Source organism: Falco punctatus, assembly GCF_963210335.1.
Source record: "Falco punctatus genome assembly, chromosome: Z".
NCBI classification, from domain to species: domain Eukaryota; kingdom Metazoa; phylum Chordata; class Aves; order Falconiformes; family Falconidae; genus Falco; species Falco punctatus.
Genome location: NC_137586.1, coordinates 9,840,624 through 9,861,365, shown reverse-complemented (window position 1 = coordinate 9,861,365; position 20,742 = coordinate 9,840,624). Strand labels below are relative to the sequence as shown.

The window sequence follows — 20,742 nt, the reverse complement described above, 5'->3', positions numbered from 1 at the left end:
GGCCTCCCAAACCTTGATTAGCAATGACATTTGTTTCATAGCCAAATCAGACCCTACTTCGACACTGGAGGCTTGTGATCAGTATCCAGATTGCAGCAGCTCACTAACCCTACCAGGTATGCTAATCTTGCAAACCCTTGTCATTTCAAAGCAGGTTTTTGTCAAAAATGCAACTACGCACAGTGACATAGCACTGGGAGCTGCTGAATACCCAAGCATACGCTTACATTGCTGGAACAGTTTGCCATTAACAAGGCAGTTTCCTTTTTAGGATTCCAAGAATCTTGTGCTATCTAGAAATATTTTTTAAATATCATTTTAAGGTGAAGTTAACCTTACTAATGTTAGATTATGTTCACAGCCTATTCTGGTTTTATCAATACTTTGTATGAGTTTACCCAGTTTTTCTTTTAACCGCCTCCTGGGAGAATGCAGTGCTGGTGGCCAGCAGAAAGCATCGCAGCACTTGGAAGTTCCTTGAGTGATTAGGTCAGCAGCATGTGCATGAGCAGATATTCGGCAGTACAAAAATAGAGGGAAGTAAGGATGTGAGAAGTTTCCCTCTTGCCACTATCAATGTTAAACGTTTGGGAACTGAAGCAGGGCAGCACTGCATTACGGAGTCTGGAAGGGTAAAGGTGTCATGGAGCCTGATGAGATCTGCATAGTTTTAGGTATCAACATAGTCAAGGCGAGAGCCTTCCCATACCTACATTTTTGAAAGATATAAACAATGGGAAGATGGGATATTCATCTGCCAGTGGGAAACAGTCTGTATTTCTATTAGGACTGAGAACTGTTACATCATAAAAACAAAGAAGTGAATGCAATTTTACCAAAATTCAACTAGATGACCCAAGTGAACTGGAGACGGGGAACACAGACAAGTTACTCAATTCTCATTGCTCAGAACTGGAACTGCTAGCCCCAACCTCTCCATCTGATCTCACCAGCAGATTTTGTAAAACTGCCACTTTCTTTCATCTTCCTTGCACTAATAGATTATTTTTTTTTTAATCTTCCTCCTGACAAACCCTCAAACCTCAAGCCCTTGGCTGATTTATTCTCAGTTTCATTTGGAGTTATCCCCGTGCCTCATCTTCGTTGCTTAAATGTTTTTTCCAAAACAGCCTGCAAGCTGCTTCAGACTCCCTCAGCTCCAAGAAATATTGCTATGAACACAAAGTACAAAGCTGAGAGCTGCAGTATTTGAAGAGTAACCCTAAAAAATACACCCACCAAGTTTTGGGTCAGTTTCTCCTCCTGTCTTCAGTTGTTTCTAGAGCCAATTTTTCATTTTTCCAAGCAGGACCGGGAGAGGTCCTTTCCAAGACTCATTTTGTACATACCATTTTGGTAACCATTCCCCACTCACCTCCTGCATGAGAATTTCTGGATCCAGAATCAACATCCACAATACGGATCTGCAGTAATCTGCAGGTCTCGAAGTTGTCTTTTTTTTATAGATCAAACTCACATGTAACTGAAATAGAACCTTAAAGAGAAACACCACCCTTGGCTACATGCAAGATTCTGTGCCAAGTCCGAAACTGAAGTATGTGACTGTCTGTGACTCAAGTCAAGACTGTCAGATGACAGGATTCAGGATGTCCTTGGGCTTAGGGCAATCCTCCTGAGCATCCAGTAATTAAAGTTGATTACTATTCTCTCCTGCAGTGAAGTTTGGAAAGGCTTTTGGCCATTACTAAGCCATCAAGGCTGTTTTCACCATGACATTTGAAGCATGCTTATTCCAGGCTGGACATTCAGCAACAGCTTGTTAGAAAAGGGCCTTTCAAGCCCAAGGCATCAACTGAAGCCATCATTTTGTCACAGCAAGGAAGAGAAGTGACATTCCTGTTTTGAAGTGTGTCCAAAAGAAGCCTGCAGAACCTCTCACAGAAAGACCTGGGATAAGGTGACAAAGCTGCACCATGAGAAAGTTTGAAAGACCTCTAAGCTCCTCAAACTATTCAACCAGTGCTCCTAGCAGGCTGATGCTTGTCTAGGATATCTAGAAGTTTAGCAAGAGTTTGACTGGCCTCCACTGAAAAGTCAAGTTTTAAGCCGAAACAGGCCTTCAGCTTTCAAATACAGCTCTATGAAATTTTGTAAATTTAAACCAATTGCTCCTATATAAAATCATTCCCCTCTTGGACCTGAAACATAATTGTACCAGGATCCAGTTAAGGACTTGACAGCCCACAGCACTACCCTCTGAACATGACCCATACATGCACTGAACCAAGAGCCACTTCAGATTCACTAGCAGACATTAAGTGCAGAGGTATCTGTTCGCTCTGGTCCCGGGGTGACCAGGCTGTACAGCCCAGCTCTGGTTCTTTCTGCAACTGGAGCACCCCAAGTCCAAACCCCTTAATTTGTAGGCTGACTGCTGCAGAAGACTCATTTGCATTATTTCTTGTCTCAGCACACCATTTTGTAAGGACATGCTCAAATCAAAGTGTACTTGAACTGTGTACAATGACTAACTGCCTTGAACCCTTTGCTGGGTAACCAGCTGGCTGGGTGGCTGAGCCCAGAGAGTGGTGGGGAATGGAGTTACATCCAGCTGGTGGCCGGTCACAGGTGGTGTTCCCCAGGGCTCGGTGCTGGGGCCAGTCCTGTTCCGTATCTTTATCAGTGATCTGGACGAGGGGATCTAGCACACCCTCACCAAGTTCACAGGTGACCCCCAGCTGGGGGGAGCGCTGATCTGCGGGAGGGCAGGAGGCTCTGCAGGGGGGTCTGGGCAGGCTGGAGCGATGGGCCCAGGCCAGTTGTGTGAGGTTCAACCAGGCTCAGTGCCGGGCCCTGCCCGTGGGTCACACCAGCCCCCGCAGCGCTGCGGGCTGGGGGCAGGGGGCTGGGAACCGCCTGGGGGGAAAGGGCCTGGGGGGGCTGGTCGGCAGCCGGCTGGGCATGAGCCCCCCGTGTGCCCAGGTGGCCAAGGAGGCCAGCAGCATCCTGGCTGGTGCCGGGAACAGCGTGGCCAGCAGGGCCAGGGCAGTGCTGTCCCCCTGCACTGGGCACTGGCGAGGCCGCCCCTCGACTCCTGTGTTCAGGTTGGGCCCCTCACTGCCAGGGGGACGCAGAGGGGCTGCAGCGTGTCCAGAGACGGGCAGGGGGCTGGTGCCGGGGCTGGGGCACAAGGCTGGTGGGGAGCGGCTGGGGGAACTGGGGGGGTCAGCCTGGAGAGGAGGAGGCTCGGGGGCACCTTGTGGCTCCCTGCAGCTGCCTGACAGGAGGGTGTAGGCAGGGGGGTCGGTCTCTTCTCCCAGGTGACAAGTGACAGGGCAAGAGGAGACGGCCTCAGTCTGTGCCGGGGAGGTTTAGGTTGGGTGTTGGGAAAAAGTTCTCCACTGACAGGATGGTGGAGCATTGGGACAGGCTGCCCAGGGAGATGGTGGAATCACTGTCCCTGGAGGTCTTTAAAAAATGCATAGATGTGGTGGTTAGGGACATGGTTTAGTGGCGGACTTGGCACTCCTGGGTTAACGGTTGGACTTGATGATCTCAAAGGTCTTTTCCAACCTTAAATGATTCTAAGTATCACAGTAGGGCAAGGTCATCCCCCAACCCAGCCTTGATCTAAGAGTCCCCTAAAATTGCCAACACTCATGGCACTGTGCTTCAGCTGTGGCTGCCTGCTGCACTCGCAGGTATGAGAATGGCTCCCTCACTGTCCTCAAGAACAGCATTTCCCACAACATACAGACTTAACTGTTCGACTGTGAAGGTGACATTTATCACCAACAGCTAACCACTCTACTTATGGCTAGAGACATTTAGTACCTTCAATACTTCCAGAAGTTTAAGGAAGTAGAAAGCCTTCGCACACGCCCAAGAAAAAGTTATTTAAAAACACCTTACCTCATAAATGTTGGGGTGCCACATTTTGGTGAGGAATCTGAAGGTAGGTGGTGAATATGGATAGTCAATAGGAAATTTAATGTGAGCCTGGAAAAGAGCAAAATATTTTAAATATGAAACAGAACAAGCAACCACTACAGCAGAAAACTGGAAAACCATTTGAATTAAGGCCATGAAATTATTCATTTTATATACTAGTGCCTATGTGGCCCCACAGTATAACTAGACAACTTCTAATCAGCAAAACACTAACTGAACAAGAGAAGCCTAAACACCTGGAGTGACCTGGGCTGGTAACGCTCAGAAAACAAGCCAAAAGGCCTCTACCACATCCTAATTCAAGCAGCAATATTCGACAATTGTTGTTGAACAGGGTGAAATAGATGTGAAAAACTGCAACTCAAGATACTACTGCTGTCTTTCTGGGTTCAGAAGCTAAAAATGTTTGCAAAGGTGAATAGACCTTTTTACATTTGCCAGTGCAAGTATTTTAAATTACTCTTTCTGTGCAGGAAAAAAAAAAAATTGAGATACTTGCGCTACTGAGATCCAAAGGTCTTTTGCCTTTCTTGTGTGGGAGTTAAGCTGGTCCATCTACCTGTATTCCCTAATAGTACATTTCTTGCCACCACAAGCATTTCCCAAGTCTGAATACCATCTGTATCTGTTTAATAGATCAGTGCAACTCGACAAACTAAATACTGATGGGCATGACAGCAAACAGCATCCTCCAGTGGTCAGCAGCCAGCTGTGGGGCAAGACTCTGAGCTGAGTTGTGGGAAGACTGCAGAGATCCAAGCCCTGGATATTAACTTCTTGGTGCTGTCTTGCCATTCACAACAGTCTGAAAAGCTGACCAGTGGGAAAGAGGGCTGCACCTGGACTGATTAAGTGCCAAACCCGCTCCCCTTCGAAAGGGAAGCTCACACACTGCTTACTGCACTATGGAGCACAAACCCTTCCCTTGGCACTGCTCAATATGCTGAGAAAGTCCCACCACCAGTCTAGCACAGGATCTCCAGAGAAGCATCTCCTGGTTCCTGCACCACAGCTGGACTCATGTGCCACTGAGAAAGCAAGAGCAGAATCCCAGGCCACCCTCTTTCACTTCTATATTTAACCATGCCATGTGGACACAGTGCTGACCTTGTTGAACAGGACAAACTATGGAAAGTTTTATGCCCAGAAACAGAAGCAGGTAATCAAACAAATTGGATTACTGAGCCATTATGTACCTGGCTACAGTTTTACTTACAGATCAGCACATGCCTTTGCCTTGCAACCCGAATTGTATAGGGCCAGAGTGCCAGACAGCCAAGAAAAGAAGGTTTTCTGTTCACCATTAAGAAATAAATTCAGCAGCTCATGTAGCTTTACGTTCTGTACATGCCTGCTCATGATGCCGACTGTGTGTGGGGATGTTACAGCAGCAGTGAGTCCTCACCCCGCAGTCATTTGCCATGGCATGCTCACAACCAGAAGATTATGGTCTGCTTAAACAATCCTAGCCCAGAGTCTAAGGTCAGTTACACAAATGGCATTGCTCCAAGGAGAGCAAGCAAATGCCTCTTGTTACCACACCACCTCAGAAGAAAGCAACTGCTGCAGCAAGGAGATGCCTGGCTCTGCAACATGCCACCCTGCACTGAGAGCAGAGCAGGGGTTTACCCAGGGCAGAGCAGATTCACTTCAGCTCAAGTACTTGCATCATGTAGCTGTAGACTCCTCCAGAACACTGGGGTTTTCCTGCAAAAGCCCATTCATTCCTCTGCTTACATGCAGCTTTGTGATATCTCAGATATAAAACAGCCCAAGGACTGGGATTAAAAATGCAAGAGACAACAAAACTCAGGGTTGAGCTAGCTACAAGATTTCTTGGCAGAACCTCTGTGTCTTCTACACAGGTATAGTTTTTAGGAGACCAAAAAAAGCATACTGCCAGTAGTGTACCAGCATGACTGTGTTTACATCCCACACACAGTCAAGCAGCTGAAGGTGCAGGACTCATTCCTCCTGTTAAAACCCTCTGCTCTCAAGCTGCCTAACCCTGAGGGTTTTGTCTCAAGACGAAAGGTGAGTCTAGAGCACCAGTTATGGTCTCTCTATACATGATGCAGATTCACACAGAAGCTGTAGATCCTGGGAAACTGTTTCAAACTTCTAAGTCCTGTTTTGCATCTAAAACTCTTTAATGGAAAAGGGCTATCTGCCTGCAATAACAATCATTACGGAGTTAAATAAAGCTGGTGCTTTGCCACATGAAAGATGCCTTGAGTTCTGGGGCCAGAAAACACAACTGGAGAGAATTAGAGAAACATTTTCTTCTCATGTGGAGGCAGCTGAAACCCAAGCTTGTCTGTAACCCATCATATATTTAGATAAAGTGTCACATTACTACTTGATAACCCACTTCTAACTAGCTTGGAAGTGTTTAGCACATTGAGATGTTGTACTGGAGCATAACACAAGTGAAGCTTCTCTACAAACCTGATTTCAAAGTCAAAAGCCACCAAACTAGGAAACTCCGTATTACAGGAAGGGATTTTTTTTCCAAACAAAAGAGAAAGCATTACTTTCAGGTCCCTATGTTGAGATCATCCACAGTTTGCAAAGTGAAACCAAATACTTTTCCAGGGCATTACAAACAGGTCCCAGAGAATTACTCCACATATATTCTATAAGAGAAATCATGGGAAATTATGTAAAACCAATCTGCTCTCAACCCAGTGCTATTTGAGTTTCTGAGTGGGTTAAGCAAGCCAAGAGTTTCCAAGACAAGCTGCAAGACTGCTTGCAAAGGATGCAGCAACAGCCACAATTACAGGTCAGGTTTTATCTCTAAAAGCCCAATTCTAAATGTGTTAAGAGATAAGAGTGAATTAGGCAATAAACTTATTTTTTAATTAGAGCTCACAGAGAGGCTTTATCCCTACATTTTTACTGGTGTAAAGCAATCGGCTATCTGAGCTTATTTCTGGTGAATTCAGGCAGGCTGCTAGGTAGAGAGTAGCAGAGCCTCAGAGCATCTAAAGTTGTTAGGTCACTTACAGTCAGACAAGCTAATTTAGGAGGACTAAAGATGCAGCTCAGTTCCCCACCTACAAGTACCCAACCGTTACTGCACTCACCACGGGTTTGACTCCTCTACATGAGCTTAAACTGAACAAAAATTTCAAACTATTTCAAGCTGCCTGCTCCCCGTGGCTCTTTGACACCACTGAACATACTCAACAGCCAGGAAGGTGGAGATGACAGTCATCAACCCGCTCCCCCCTTCCCCAATTTATAACTAGTCATACTTACAGTCCCTAGAAAAAATAATAAACTCCTCTTATGTTAACACTGAACACACCAGCCTGGGAGAAGATTCAGGCCTTTGCAGGCATTTACAGCTATTGTACAATAACTTCGACCTCTAAGTTACACCACAACAGGTATTTTAAGAATATTGCTACCAGCATGGTCACTTTGTTTCCCATTTTACTGCCTTGCTCCCACACATCCTCATTACTGACTGCACTTCAGGTTTGTTATTTTTCTTCTATTTGGATAAGGCAAAGCCACAGCAAAAATCGATGTATGCCAGTTATTTGACTGAAAATACAAACCTGATGTTTCTACCAACCAATGAATTAAGTCCCGATTCAGCTGCTATGAAAAATTACTAGCGACTTTGTTTCTGGAGATCTTGCCATGCACTTGACTCAACACATACTAATACCATCTCTCTCTCAATGGAGAACACTATCACAGGCAGGACTCCTTCCTAGCTCCAGCTATCTAAAAATACAGCATTTACTCCAGCTTAGCTGTATAGGACAGTTCTGTAGTCTGACACAGATTTCTTCTACTCAAGAAGACAAAACCTAGATCCCTGATTTTTAAGCAGCCAGGGTAGGAATGGTGAATCCATCCCACCTACCTACTGCAGAGAAGCAATGGGTGGAGGGGGGAAGAGCACACACATTTCCTGGAAAACCACCAGCATCAGAACTGACCTGATTTGGAGAAATCAGGAGCACCACTGGCTTTCACACTGGCCAACAGAAACTGCAGCTGCTTGGTGTTTCTGGAAGTGCCAGTTAATTTTTATTTTAAAACATCACAAGCTTAATGCGAGCCCTATGAAAACACAGCACCAGTGAAACAGAGTATCCTTGGCAAACTGTATTTAAGATCAGATACAAAGGAAGCATTTGACTTCTAAAATTATTTTGTGCTTTTTTCTAATCATCTGCTACAACCAGCTCACAGACAAGCTCCTACTGACTCCATCTGCAGCGACCACCAAGGTCTCCTACAGATCACCCACCCCGCCCCAGTTAGTTACAGCACTTGCAGACAGCACACGGCCTCCTCATTTTTGTTTGTAACAGGCATAACCAGGCTCCTCGCTGCGCACATCACTTCCCGTAGCTGCACACCTAATGGATAGCGCCTGCCAGCACGCTGCTAACTACACCATGCACTTAACATGCAAGAAAGCCAACAAGCACAGGAACTACAGACCACTACTGGGTTAAGTGTTAGTATCTAATCCCACAAAATGCCCGTTACTGCTTCTAGTACATCAAGCACTTTATACAATTCATCTAATGGATTCTCCTCTTCCACATTAAGCCTGTATTAGTACATGCAGTATTAAATACTATGTGCCGGAAAACACATTCATTAGAGGTCAGCAGCAAATACTGGCAACCTGTTTCTCACATCAACGAGGTTTAAAGCACCTTTATATCATCCAGCTCCAGAACCTGTAAGGCAACATTAAAGCTAGCCACGCTGCATCGTAACTATTTGATATAGTAAAAATGAATGTAGCACCAACCATTGCTATTTCAGCTCCAGATATTATGAATTAGGATGTAAGTAATTTCTTGTGGCACAGCTGGGCTCTAACCTGCTATTTTCAGTTCAGTTCTGGCTTCATTTCCCAGAAGCACCACAATGTTTACTGGTGTCTATTCTTAAAGAACTAGGACCACATCTCTGATCCAAGTTAGAAGATGACTGACCTGGACAATTAAAGTCTCGTGGGTCCTGAACACTTCCTTGCTACTGCAATGGCTCCTTGAACACTAACAACAGCAAACCTCTTACATTCTGTATTACCTGCACTGTTTCATAAATAATTTAAATCATAAAGACCTGAATGTGAAGAATGAACTAGATCTCACAAGGACATGAAGCTTCTAAACTAGAAAGGAAATAGAGCCACAAGTTAGTAACACAAAGATGAGTCAAGAAGTGAGATTAGTTTACACAATCAGAGACTGGTTTGCAGGTAGAAGCCCATTCTTGCTTCACATTAAAATTATCATCTTGTATAGACCTCCTAATTTAGTTATCTGGGTATTACTAAAAGCTGTCATTTCCATTGAAAGTCTCCTCTGATATAAGCTACGTTTCCTTTTACCCAAACATCTTTTAACAGTAAATTGTTATTGCATATTGTCTGTACATGTAGCTACGTTCATAAAGTTGGGACTGTTAAGTCAACCAACCCAGACTGTAGAGGGATTTTTACAGGACCGAGGACACATATTACCATTGTCCAGGTTGGACAACCCAGGCCTGTTATTTGAAGCTGCAGAGCAACTTTAAATTGTCCTTGGAACAAGCAGGGTGAGACAGAAAACAAGCTAAGCCCAAAGAAGAAGCCAGGTGCAGAGCAAGTCCTGGGAACCCCGAAACCAACACACTCTGCTCGGCACACTCCGATCCGGCGCCTGCAGCACGCTCACCGATCAGCAACACGGACGCCCGCGTGACCAGAGACTTTTATCCAATCACCTGGGTGTAGAGCCGTGTGAGCGGTCAGTTTAAGTTATAAATATGATCTGTTTGTTTAATAAAGTGAGCACGGCATGTAGCCATATTGGTGTGAGGAGGACCCTCTTTGTCGGACCAAAGCAGGAGGCCTGCAATATGATGATCAAAGTTACCATTATACCTTTAAAGAAAGGTCCTTCACCGACATATTAGTTCTTTGCTCCGTAAGATCTGAAATCAGGCCTAACAAAAGGCACAAAACCACAGCTGAGCCAAATGATACGGGGGGAATTCACTGCAGCCCTATTAAGCTGGTTTACACCCAAGCTTCTGCAATCTCATACATTCACAGCCCTGCTGTCTAGGCCATCTCTCCAGGAACAGAGTAAATAAAACTGCTCTGAACAACAATGTTGGAAAAGCAGTGCCTGGAAACCAAACCACTTTCTTCCACCGTTACTCAAAAGAAACAAAAGGTAATTTTTAAAATACTATCCCCCTCTGATAAGACCCAAGTTCAGTCTGGAGGTTCTAGCCTTCGTGACAGTAACTGCTCATGGCAGCTGCTACTCATCCAGAGACTGAGTTAGCCCGCACAAGTCAGCCGTGTTTAGGATCTCAAGCAGTTAAAGATGATATGTCTTTCTTCCAGTGGGTGTTACTGAAGGGACAGTCCATGGTACTGCCCAGCTAATCGTGCCATTCAGTCTGAATCACACAACCACCACTTTGGCTAGAACCGCTCATGGTCCACGCTCTTGAGCCAGGGAGTGTCCAGCTTCAGACAGGGCAGCTGTCAACACTCCTGAGTTGAGATGCTCTGTGGCTGGGGACAGGCTGGAAGCCAAGTAAGAAGTTCCCCTTGGTCAGGGGCCACCTGCACACTCCTTAAGAAGTTCCTCCTCTCAGTCACACAACCGAGCATGGCCCCACCAGCACGACCCCATGGTGCCCATCTCCAGCTCAGTTGACAGAAAGGTGTTTTTTCCTGCCTCAGCTCTATGTCCCAGGCTGATAAAGGCAAAGCAAGAGTGATTCCAGACAAGGCTAGACTTCCAAACTCCTTAGCATAAACCCTTACGACAGAGCCATGGTACTTGTACAATTTTTCCCCAAACCTGCAGGTCTGTGCCCTCAAAGCTCAGGCAAAGGGGCAGATTACAGGAGCACTCACCTACACTAGGCTAACAACTGCCAGGTTCACTTCCATTGCTTTTATTGTCCGTTTGACTTCATATAATACTACAAAAAAACAACATCATTGCAACAGCTGCAGGAGATTTAAGATCCAACAAGAGATACTGCGTTGGAAACAGTGGCATTCCAGGCCATCTAAGTATTTCTTCTATAACCTCTTCATTTTCACTTAAGTTTCTGCATTTGTCTGTGTCCTGATTTCAGCTGGGATGGAGATACCTTTCTTCTCAGTAGATAGTACAGAGTGTTTTGGCTGATGCAAGAACACTGACAGCACACTGATGTTTTTAGTTATTGCTGGGTGATGTTTACACTGAGACTTTTCAGTTTCTCGGGCCCTGCCAGCGAGAGGGCTGGAGGGGCACAGGGAACTGGGAGGGGACACAGCCAGGACAGCTGAGCTGAACCAGCCAAAGGGGTGTTCCACACCATGGGGCGTCATGCTGGGCATATAAACCTGGGGGGTTGGCTGTGTTATCGATTTGTTAATAAGTTAAGATTGATTGACTTTATTCAATTGATTAATCGATTTTATAAAATAAAAATATAGAAGGATAAGAAATATTTTAAATGAAACTTACAGCTGCACGGTAAAAGCTGTTATGACATCTTCTGTACATCCTGTACCAAGGCTAGAAGAAGGGGCTAGAACCATTGTTAAAACTTAGGTAATAACTTTAGGGTTTGAAAGTTATTTCTTTGTAAGGGTTTCTTTGTATTTGACCAGTCTTCTGTATGTAGAAGTGTATTGAAATGTCAGAATATGAGATTAATGGAAACTGGGGAGAGTCAACTGGAACAGCTTGTAGTTACCTGCCAAGAAATCGTGAACTTTAGTAAAAGGTAATTCTGGCAGGGGGAGATCACGACCACCGACTCATATACCACCTACCCAAATCATACCCCAGACCCATTTCTAGACCGTTCTAAGCTCTACTGCACAGAATCAGATATAGGAGGAGAATATGTTAATGATTTACAGGAAATATCATGGTTATGCATCAATACTTAATATGTATGAATAAGTTCTATATATGGTGTCTAATTTTGAGACTTGGTGTGCATTGATCATGAGAGGACTCGCTCACGCACCCGGCCATCAATAAGAAGTGTCTGCTTATCTACATCACATTGGTGTCGATAAGTTCTTCATTCCGAGATTTCGGTAACAGTTTTGGCGACCCAGATGGGACCTCGCTGAAGGAGACCGGAGGAGTCGGGGACCTGATCGGTTCCAGCCGGCACAGAGGATTTCTCGGGGATACCCATCGATCCCTGATCCGTAAGGCTCTTCGCAACGTTCCCTGGATTTTTGGTAAGACACTTCTTTTTTTTAATTGTAGTAAGTGGGTTGGAGTCCCACTAAAGTAAGTAAGTGCACTAGAGGAAGTGGATAGGAGTCCCACTGAGTAAGTCTGCCTGTCAGACGCGGTGAAAGAGCTGCGCAGGGTAGGACTAGGAGTCTGCCCGTAAGACATAAGCGAAAGCTATTGCAGGGTTGGACAAAAGCAGAGAAAGAGAATCTATATGCTATAGTGTTCTCTAAGGTAGTACCTCTAACAAGAAGTTAGAAGAGGTTTTTGGGTTTTTTTTGTTGCTTTTGTGAGTGTGTATTAAGAAGAAAATTAAAGGTACAATATTGTGTTATATGATTGTTTAAAGTAACTGTGGGAAAGTGTGAGTGTGGCTGTAAGGGTGAGACGTGTAATTGAGAACGAAAGCGAGTGTGGAGTGTGGATCTGCGGATTGGAGTGACAGAGTTGAATAATCGTGTATTGTATTGTGAGTAATTACACCACGGCAACTAAGTTAACTCTGTTGTTTAAAAGTAAAAGCATGGGTAATCTTGCTGTAAATGACAAAATGCCAAAAAATTCTTTGTTGGGATGTTTATTGGCACATTGGGGAAATTTACAGGATGATCTGCAAAAGAGCCAGCCGAATGATGAAATACCAGGTGGTATTGACTGAACAAGATGATGTGATTCTAAAGACAACTAACCTGGTAAATCCTGCAGTGTTTTTAAGTTCCATACAGGAAGACATACAGCTGGGGCCTGGGGATCGTTGCTCGGGCACTGGCCAGGCATGGATCAGCGGGTGCTGAGCAGCTGTACTGTGCATCACTTGTTCTCCTTTCTCCCTTTTCCTCTGGATTTTATCTTTTTCCCACCTTTCCATTATACCTGTTGTTGTTATAATTGTTACTATTATTGTTCTTCCCTTTTAATTCTGTTTAAATTACACTGTTCTTATCTCAACCCTTGAGTTTTATGTTCCTTTATGATTCTCTTCCCCACCCCTCCAGGTGGGGGGAGTGAGCAAGCAGCTGCGTGGTGCTTGGTTGCCAGCCTGGGTTAAGCCACAATAGTCTGCCACCTCATCACAGAAAAGAAACCCACCAGCACCTACATAAGGCCTAACACCAAACAGAACTACTTGGTCCTCTTCCATAGGGCAAGTTGCCAGACCAACAGGTTTACTGAGCTTGGACCACCAGAGCCGAGCAGTAAAGCAATTTCAGATTCCCACACAAGAAGGCTGACATCATACTGAGGTTTCTGTGTTTTCCCTTGGAATTCCCATGCTGAAATATTACTAGATTCTGCCCCCAGTTTAATCTTCAATCCTGATTTTAAGAGGAAAAAAATTAAGATTGAATATATTAGCAATCGTGACAGGCCAGATATGAAGAGTCTTCTGCCATCACTAAAGGTCCGGCGCTGAGATTGTGCTCTTGGATCTGACAACTTCTGGTTGCCTGCAGACTGTACACAAATTGTATGGCTTGAAATCAAGCTCACTGGGTGTGTGCTATGCAGAGAGGCTAGTCTGTGTGACTACTTTCTGGGCAGAAGCAGATGACTCAGTTCTTATTTATATATCTGTACAAACACAACTACTTCCCCATTTGGACAAAACAGGAAGAGTAACTCCAAATGTGTGAAACTTAAGTCGCTTTATAGTGTCTAATACTTGCTGAAGGAGCCAGAGACAGCTGGCGATACTGCACCTGAAGTTTACCCCACATCATACATCTCTTAGGTCCCTGCTTTACAGGAGAAGCTGGCACTTTAAATAGCCCTACTGCAGGCACAGCTGAGGACGCAGGTACCTGAACTGGTAAAGGTCTAAACACAAGTGTAGCTGTTGTAGGAACAAGTTGGTGTCCACTTCAGAAAAAGCAATTTTCCAACTCTTTCTATTTGTAAAGATAATAGAGTTTTGCTGGAGCAGTGGCAGTACAATTTGAGGATGCTTGTTCCAAGTGTCATGCTGCACTACTGGCATCTCTGGCATCACACGTGGAAGTCCTCCAGTTACATGTGTACAGGGTTGACACTAGACACCTGCCTCCACTTGACAGGCTTCTGGGTCCAGAAGATTGTCTCTTATTAAGAGCTGCATTAGCCTACAGCATCTTCAGCATCCTGTTCAATCTCCTATTTTGATCTTTCACAACCTCTGTAGGTAATTTGCTTTGCTGAAGCGGATTTACACACAGACATGTCTATGGAATGGTTGAGCCTGAGATAGTATGATATACTTCAGACTTATCCTAGTGATTTCTATAGTTTAGTTTGGTCAAATTCAAGTAATCATGACCAAAGCATAACCCAGTTTCACAGCACTTCACATCAGGCTTGACAGAGTTTTAGCAACTCACCTATTTATTCCCCCATTTGCATACTTACCAAAACACAGCAGATTGCTTTATTGTTCAGTGAAGCAAGCCATACCATTTGCATCTGCTGAGTGAAAAAATGTCCAGACTAGCTCAGTATATGAACACCCTTTCCTTTTGCTTGTTTTAACTATTTTTAGACAATTATTTAAACAAGCACCATTCATGAGTCAGTGAATGACTAACTGCCTTGATTCTCTTTGTGTGCAAGCTGGGCTGGTTGCAAGAGGAAAGCTCTCCTCAAGGGACAGCCAATCACATGTTCTGCTAAAAAGACAGGGCAGGTCTTCATGCAGTCACCTCTTTCATAAGCAGCAAGGGGAAAGGAATATTTATAGCATTGTAAGTGTAAACCATAGCACTGTGCTGCAGTGTTACACAACTTTGCCTTTCTCAGCACAGCAGGCAGCAGTTCTGATGAGAATTCTAAGCTGGCATACCAGCCTTTATTTAAACAAAGGATAAAAGTTGCTAGAAACTGAATGGCAGTACCTAGAAAATACAGACACAATCTTACCTACGCTGGCTGCCACACAGAAGCCAGTAAGCACTTATGCAGCCCTGTTACTTAGTTTTCAGCTACTACATTACTGATCCTAAAACGTCCTGTTTGGAGCTGCTCACAGGCAGTAAATCTAGGCAGACACAGGTAACGCTTACTCAGCAGCAGTAAGCAACTCAGTCAGGCTGTACCACTTGCAACCAAAGAGCTAAATACAGCAGCACCATCTCCTAGTGTGGAGACACGATCACTATTGTATTAGTCTAGATTTAAAATCATATATGGATACAACTGTATTATGCATAGCCCAGGTGTATAACATCTGCAAAGCATTTATAATCCTGTATGAGCCAGTGAAGTCTGACACGCCTCTGCAAGCTGCCTCCCTACACAGCACCCCCCAGTCCACGGCAGGAATCAGCACTATGTCAGAAGGTATTTGCTTGTGAAAAGCCTGCATTTGAGACACAAACATATTTTCACATTATTGCATAATAATGCACCTCAGCTCCATTATCACTGGCTCCTTCAAACAGATCAAGTTTAAAGTTTAAGCTAGAACAAGTGCATTAGCTGATACATACCCATCCTTGCTCCTAAGGCTATTGTTTCTACAGTAACAAGTTTTGGGTATTTTTTGCTAGTGAGAAACCAATTCAAGAAGCATTCAGCATTCTGTTGTTCTCTACCTCTTTTCACTCCGGCCATGTGCTGCTTTAGATGATCTGAAGATCACATCATCACGATCTGTGTAGCTTTACTCGCAAGCAGCAATAACTTGGTTGCCAGTAAAGCACACTGCAAGGGATGAGAATTAAAGATGAACCCTAGCTCAGATCTCAGATTTACTTTTACAAAACAAGACAAGCCCTTGCAAATTCTACAATATTACTGATGTGCTAAAGTCTCAGTTTGAGCTTTGGCCTGCTATGGAAAGGAAGCCCAGTTCAAATGATATGTTTAATTAATGCAATTACTTCACAACATAGACACCTACCTTAAGTAAAAAATCAAAACAGAGGCAGATCACTGAGGCTTGCAGAGCATTAAGCTGCTGCTTCTCACACTACAAAGCACTCTTGCCTGGGCTGGGGGTAAAAGCAGCAGTCACCAGCCTGAATATGTCACAGTACCAGCTCCTACAAATGTTTAACAGCTACATTACACCAGGCAGAAGACCAGCTCTTATGCTAAACATTTAAAAAAAGCAGACCAGACAGCACTGCTGCCAGACAAGATACTCAACTGCTTTGGCCTTCCATGGCTCCAGAGTACCACCCTTTGAACCACAACTCGAGCTGCCTTGCATATAGACCTTGTATTTCCAACGTGGCCCTAAGGAAACAGCTACTGAAGAACACATTCCTTCACATACAGTCCTGTCTCCTGCAGATTACCAGGAAGTCACCTACTGGCTATAACAACCACACTATTTAAAAAGCTAACCACACATGGTTAGACAATAGCCATCTATGAAATGACTGTTCTTGATCATCATGTACACAGACATCTTTCAAGCCAGATGGATATACAAAAGAAAACAACACTGAAGTGAAAGCTAGCATTGAAGTTTCTACCTATGTTCCAACTAGTTGCCATGTCAATGACTAATACAACATCTAGATAAGCCAAAAATCCTCAGAATCCTCCTTTGCTGAAATACCTCCTGAAAGAGCCAGCAAAAGGGTACAAAGCAGACTGATTCATCTGCAGTGCAGCACAGATATTTAAGGTACCCTTTATACTTCTGAAAAAAGCAAAACCAGTGCAATCAAGCTAACCTCAATACATGAATGAACAACCTTGAAATTCAAGCTTCTATCTAATGAATTGTAACCATCTGCATTAAGTTTGAAGGCATACAGGGTAAGAGTAGCAGTCAGGAAAAAACACTTCAGAGTACCACAGGTCAAGAGGACTTGAAGGTCAAGACAGAAATTTAATAGACAAATCTAAGATGAAAACGCAGGTAAGCGATCTGATCATTTGGACAGAGAAAGCTGGACCTTGTAGGAAAGTCAAGTCAGAGGAAACTTGCACAATTGTGCAACTAAAAGCAATCCTTAAATGGCTCTAATATTATGCAGTACTGCCTATCAGTACCAAAAAAGGAACAAGGGGGAATTAAAACTCATTTGGATTTTTCTTCCTGTATTTAAGCATGTCATAGATACTACTCTTGATTTGACATTTGCATATCTGACTTAACTTGAGCAGAAATTTGTGTGACAGATAAGCGATCACCTTAAGTGGCATACCAGGCAAGAGAAGACAAGATCTATGGTAGATCAACAGTCTGCTTTTAGTGAGAGCTGGACTGTGGATGAAGAAAAGCCTCCAAACAAGTAACAGGTCAGGGGGGTGGTGGGGAAAGCAGATTTAAGTCGAGAACCAAGACAAACTACAGTAGCAGATTGACAGTAAAAGCTCTTGCAAGAAGTGCTGCATCTATGGCTATAAAGATTTGTAGGAAGAGGTGATACCTCAAGAAAAAAAAAAAGTTGAGAACTTCAAGACAGAGCAAGTTTTCTACAGTGAGACAATTTTCTACTTAGACCCTTCTGGTATCTACCTCCTGGTGACTTCTGGATAACTTGTTTTTTTCAGTTTTTCCCTTTCTTTTTAAGGTCTCAAAGTTTAAGAACACTACCTGAATGCTAGAAAAACAGCTAATAAGAAATTACCTTCCCCTAGGTCCTTACATGCATGCTAGTAGCCACACAACATCTCATTTTGAAGCCTCCACAGAAAGAAGTCATGCTGCTTTCCTGCAAAGACTCATATAAAAGCTCCTCCACTTTCTAAATAATAGGATCATCACATGTAAATAACTGACTACAGAGATCACTGATGGTTAATCTACAGAACTGCACTCTGTGCCTCCAATAGCTCCAGTACAGTGCTCCAGCATACCAACATGCTCAATGATTGTAGCATCCACATGGTCAGTTCAGGAACTGGATTATTTCTTACTCCATTCAGAGTAAAGTGATACCTATACATCTCCAAAAACCTTAGACCTGAGTACAAGACTTGCTTGCATATGGAATAAACTGAGGCTACCAAAACCTAGAAGTAGCAAAGATCAGAAAATTCATCCATATTTGTATGCTAGCCACAATCCCATGATGATATTCTTTCCTGTCTTGTATGACCAATTCTTGAAAACTTAGTCTTAATTTCATTAGGCTGTTTGATCAGAGCCTGTATCTCAGACACACTGCACCTGATGCACGATGCCTACACCTATCCAATTATGATGCAGTAATTATCAGTTTGCAGCAAAAACTGACAGTGTTTTGAGAATAAAAACTTAAGTATAGCTCTGTCATGGGAAACCTACTCTAGACATGCATGGAAGTGTCTGAACCCTAAAATAACCTGTGTTGGTAATTATAGCCTTATCTATGCTGGGATAAAATATGTTGATGTTAAAAGTAAATTTCCTCACCCATCACTACAAATATTTTCATGCTTGTTTTTTCCAGTTACTAGCAAGCAACACTAAAAGCTTCTAGTCAACACAACTGAGGCTCATCCGTAGTTAATGATCAATAACTATTTCAAATTGATGATTCAGGTTCAACTATAGTTTCAAAAGGATGACTGATTATTTTGATTAAAATAACCCTTATTTCTCATACAGAGGTGTTAACACTGACAAATTCATGTATCTGCATGATACTTAAAGCATGAGCTGCTTTCCGACACAGAAACATATCCAAAGCGTGACTTGGGGGAGCCTCTAGTGGTGATAAGCAGATGTGATTATGAATTAACAGATCAAGTGTAAGCTAACAGCCTTGCTGGTGGTGTTCACAGTACCCCACAGATGCATGACTTCTAGTCGGGTTACTAGCTATCAGCATCTGAAAGCCACTTGGTACCAAGCAGGAGGATATAAATAGTGGTCTACCTACAAGTTTCACCTTGCCTTGATTCAATAAGGGAACAAACCAGTTTGTTTCTTGTCCTCTTCAGCTTGCAGATAACATTTAGTACGTAACTTTCAGAGGTCTTTGTTCAGTTTTTCTCAAACAGGGAGCAGTATCCATACCTGGTTTCTGCACCACATTATACTGACACAGGTAGACTGGTATTTTTTTTAAATAAATAAATAGTGTCTATGCACATAGAGGGTAAGGACATTCAAGATTTGCACTACAGAAACATAACCTTCAAGCAATTTTACACAGACGTGCAGTATCTTCCATAGGTGCTAAGACTGGAGAACACTTTGCTGCTGGAACAGGATTCTTCCAGAGCATTGATTTTGTTTTACAATATCAACTGGAAGTAGTTCTGTTTGCACTTCATTTGGCAAGTCTGAGAGCAGGTATCATTAACTAAGCAGTTTCTCCAGTCCCATGACCCGTTGCAGCCACAATGATGTGGCACATAACTGGAAAGCTAGTTTCACTCCTTCAGGAAGCCCCAGAACATTATACTTTTGGTAATTATCAATACTGATGTAATGCTTTCTTTAGTGTGGCACAAAAAAGCAAAACCACCCACGTCTGGTGATTTGCCTGCATCCACACTCACATACTATCTCAGATTCCAGTGAAGAGTCCTTAAAGAACTGGAGGACTTAAAGGCTCACCTGGCATCAAGTATTGATCAAAACAGCCAAATTTTGTTGGTAGCTAAAAGGTTCAGACACTGAAAGTTAGTGCTGTTTCAGCACTTTGCATCAACAGTTGCAGACTAGACACTGTCAAAGTATTGCAAACATTTATTTTACAGCAGCTGAAAGATTTATCTGACAGCTATAGGTCTCCATCTTCCTTATGATTCCATCTGACATGCAAAGTAAAAAATTTCCCCCCAAAATCAAATCATTAACAGAACTTATGTTGATTTTTTTCAAGTACTGCCAAAAGTTATATAGCTGTTTGCAAACTATCTTAAAAATCATCTATGTGTGATCAATAAATTTACACTAGTTGTCACTTGTCAGGGTTTCCTTTAGAAGACCTGGATATAACAAAATAAAGTGTAGCCCTCAAGGCATTCTCTGCATAATAAATAATATATAAAAAGCCAAGATCATAATGTATTATTTAAATTATAAATACAATAAGCCATGCTGCTATGTTATATCTCCAGATGAAAATTATACTGCAAATTGACTGGAAGTCAAGTACAATTTGTCTCCCCACCATGTAGCCTACAAAAATATACTTTTACCTGGTTATATTCCTGCACAAAATTAATTTCTTGAAAACCCAAAAAACAGTTCTCCAGATGCTACGGTGCAGCAAGCATGCAACAACACGCATTTATGAGGTCTATATGCCTTGGCAGATTTTGGGGAGGATCACAGCATTTACTGGGATGGGAGAACACTGCAAGGTGATCAAGAGGAGTCAACTGTTTTCTTCTAGCTGCTTTATTCTGCACTTCTCAGTTGTGTTTCTGTACAGAAGCAGCTACATGCTGGAAATTTTAGTCTAAGCAAAGCCTTATGCTGTACATGTGTTTTCAGTTTTAGAAGTAACTAGCCATACAAGGGGCAATAATGGAACATAACAGCTCACAATCTCAGGTTATGCACCCTATCACATTGCAAAAAGTTACAAGTAACACATGGAGGAAGTACCTGCATTACAAGGGTTGTGACATGGGGGACAGCTGCAGGAACTGATTCCAAGCACCTTCCCAGAAAAAAACCCCACAAAGTTCCCTTTGTTCCCATTCTTGGACATCCAGC

At 43.3% G+C, this 20,742-nt stretch overlaps 1 protein-coding gene across 1 annotated transcript in view; it reads right to left on the bottom strand.

Annotated features, from left to right (window-relative positions):
* The window catches only part of UBE2R2 (ubiquitin conjugating enzyme E2 R2), a 214,605-nt gene that overhangs the window by 10,365 nt on the left and 183,498 nt on the right, over positions 1 to 20,742 (bottom strand). Inside the window, exon 3 of the mRNA XM_080371173.1 lies at positions 3,874 to 3,960. Coding sequence (XP_080227299.1) covers positions 3,874 to 3,960 — 87 coding nt within the window. The remainder of the gene's footprint in view (positions 1 to 3,873; positions 3,961 to 20,742) is intronic.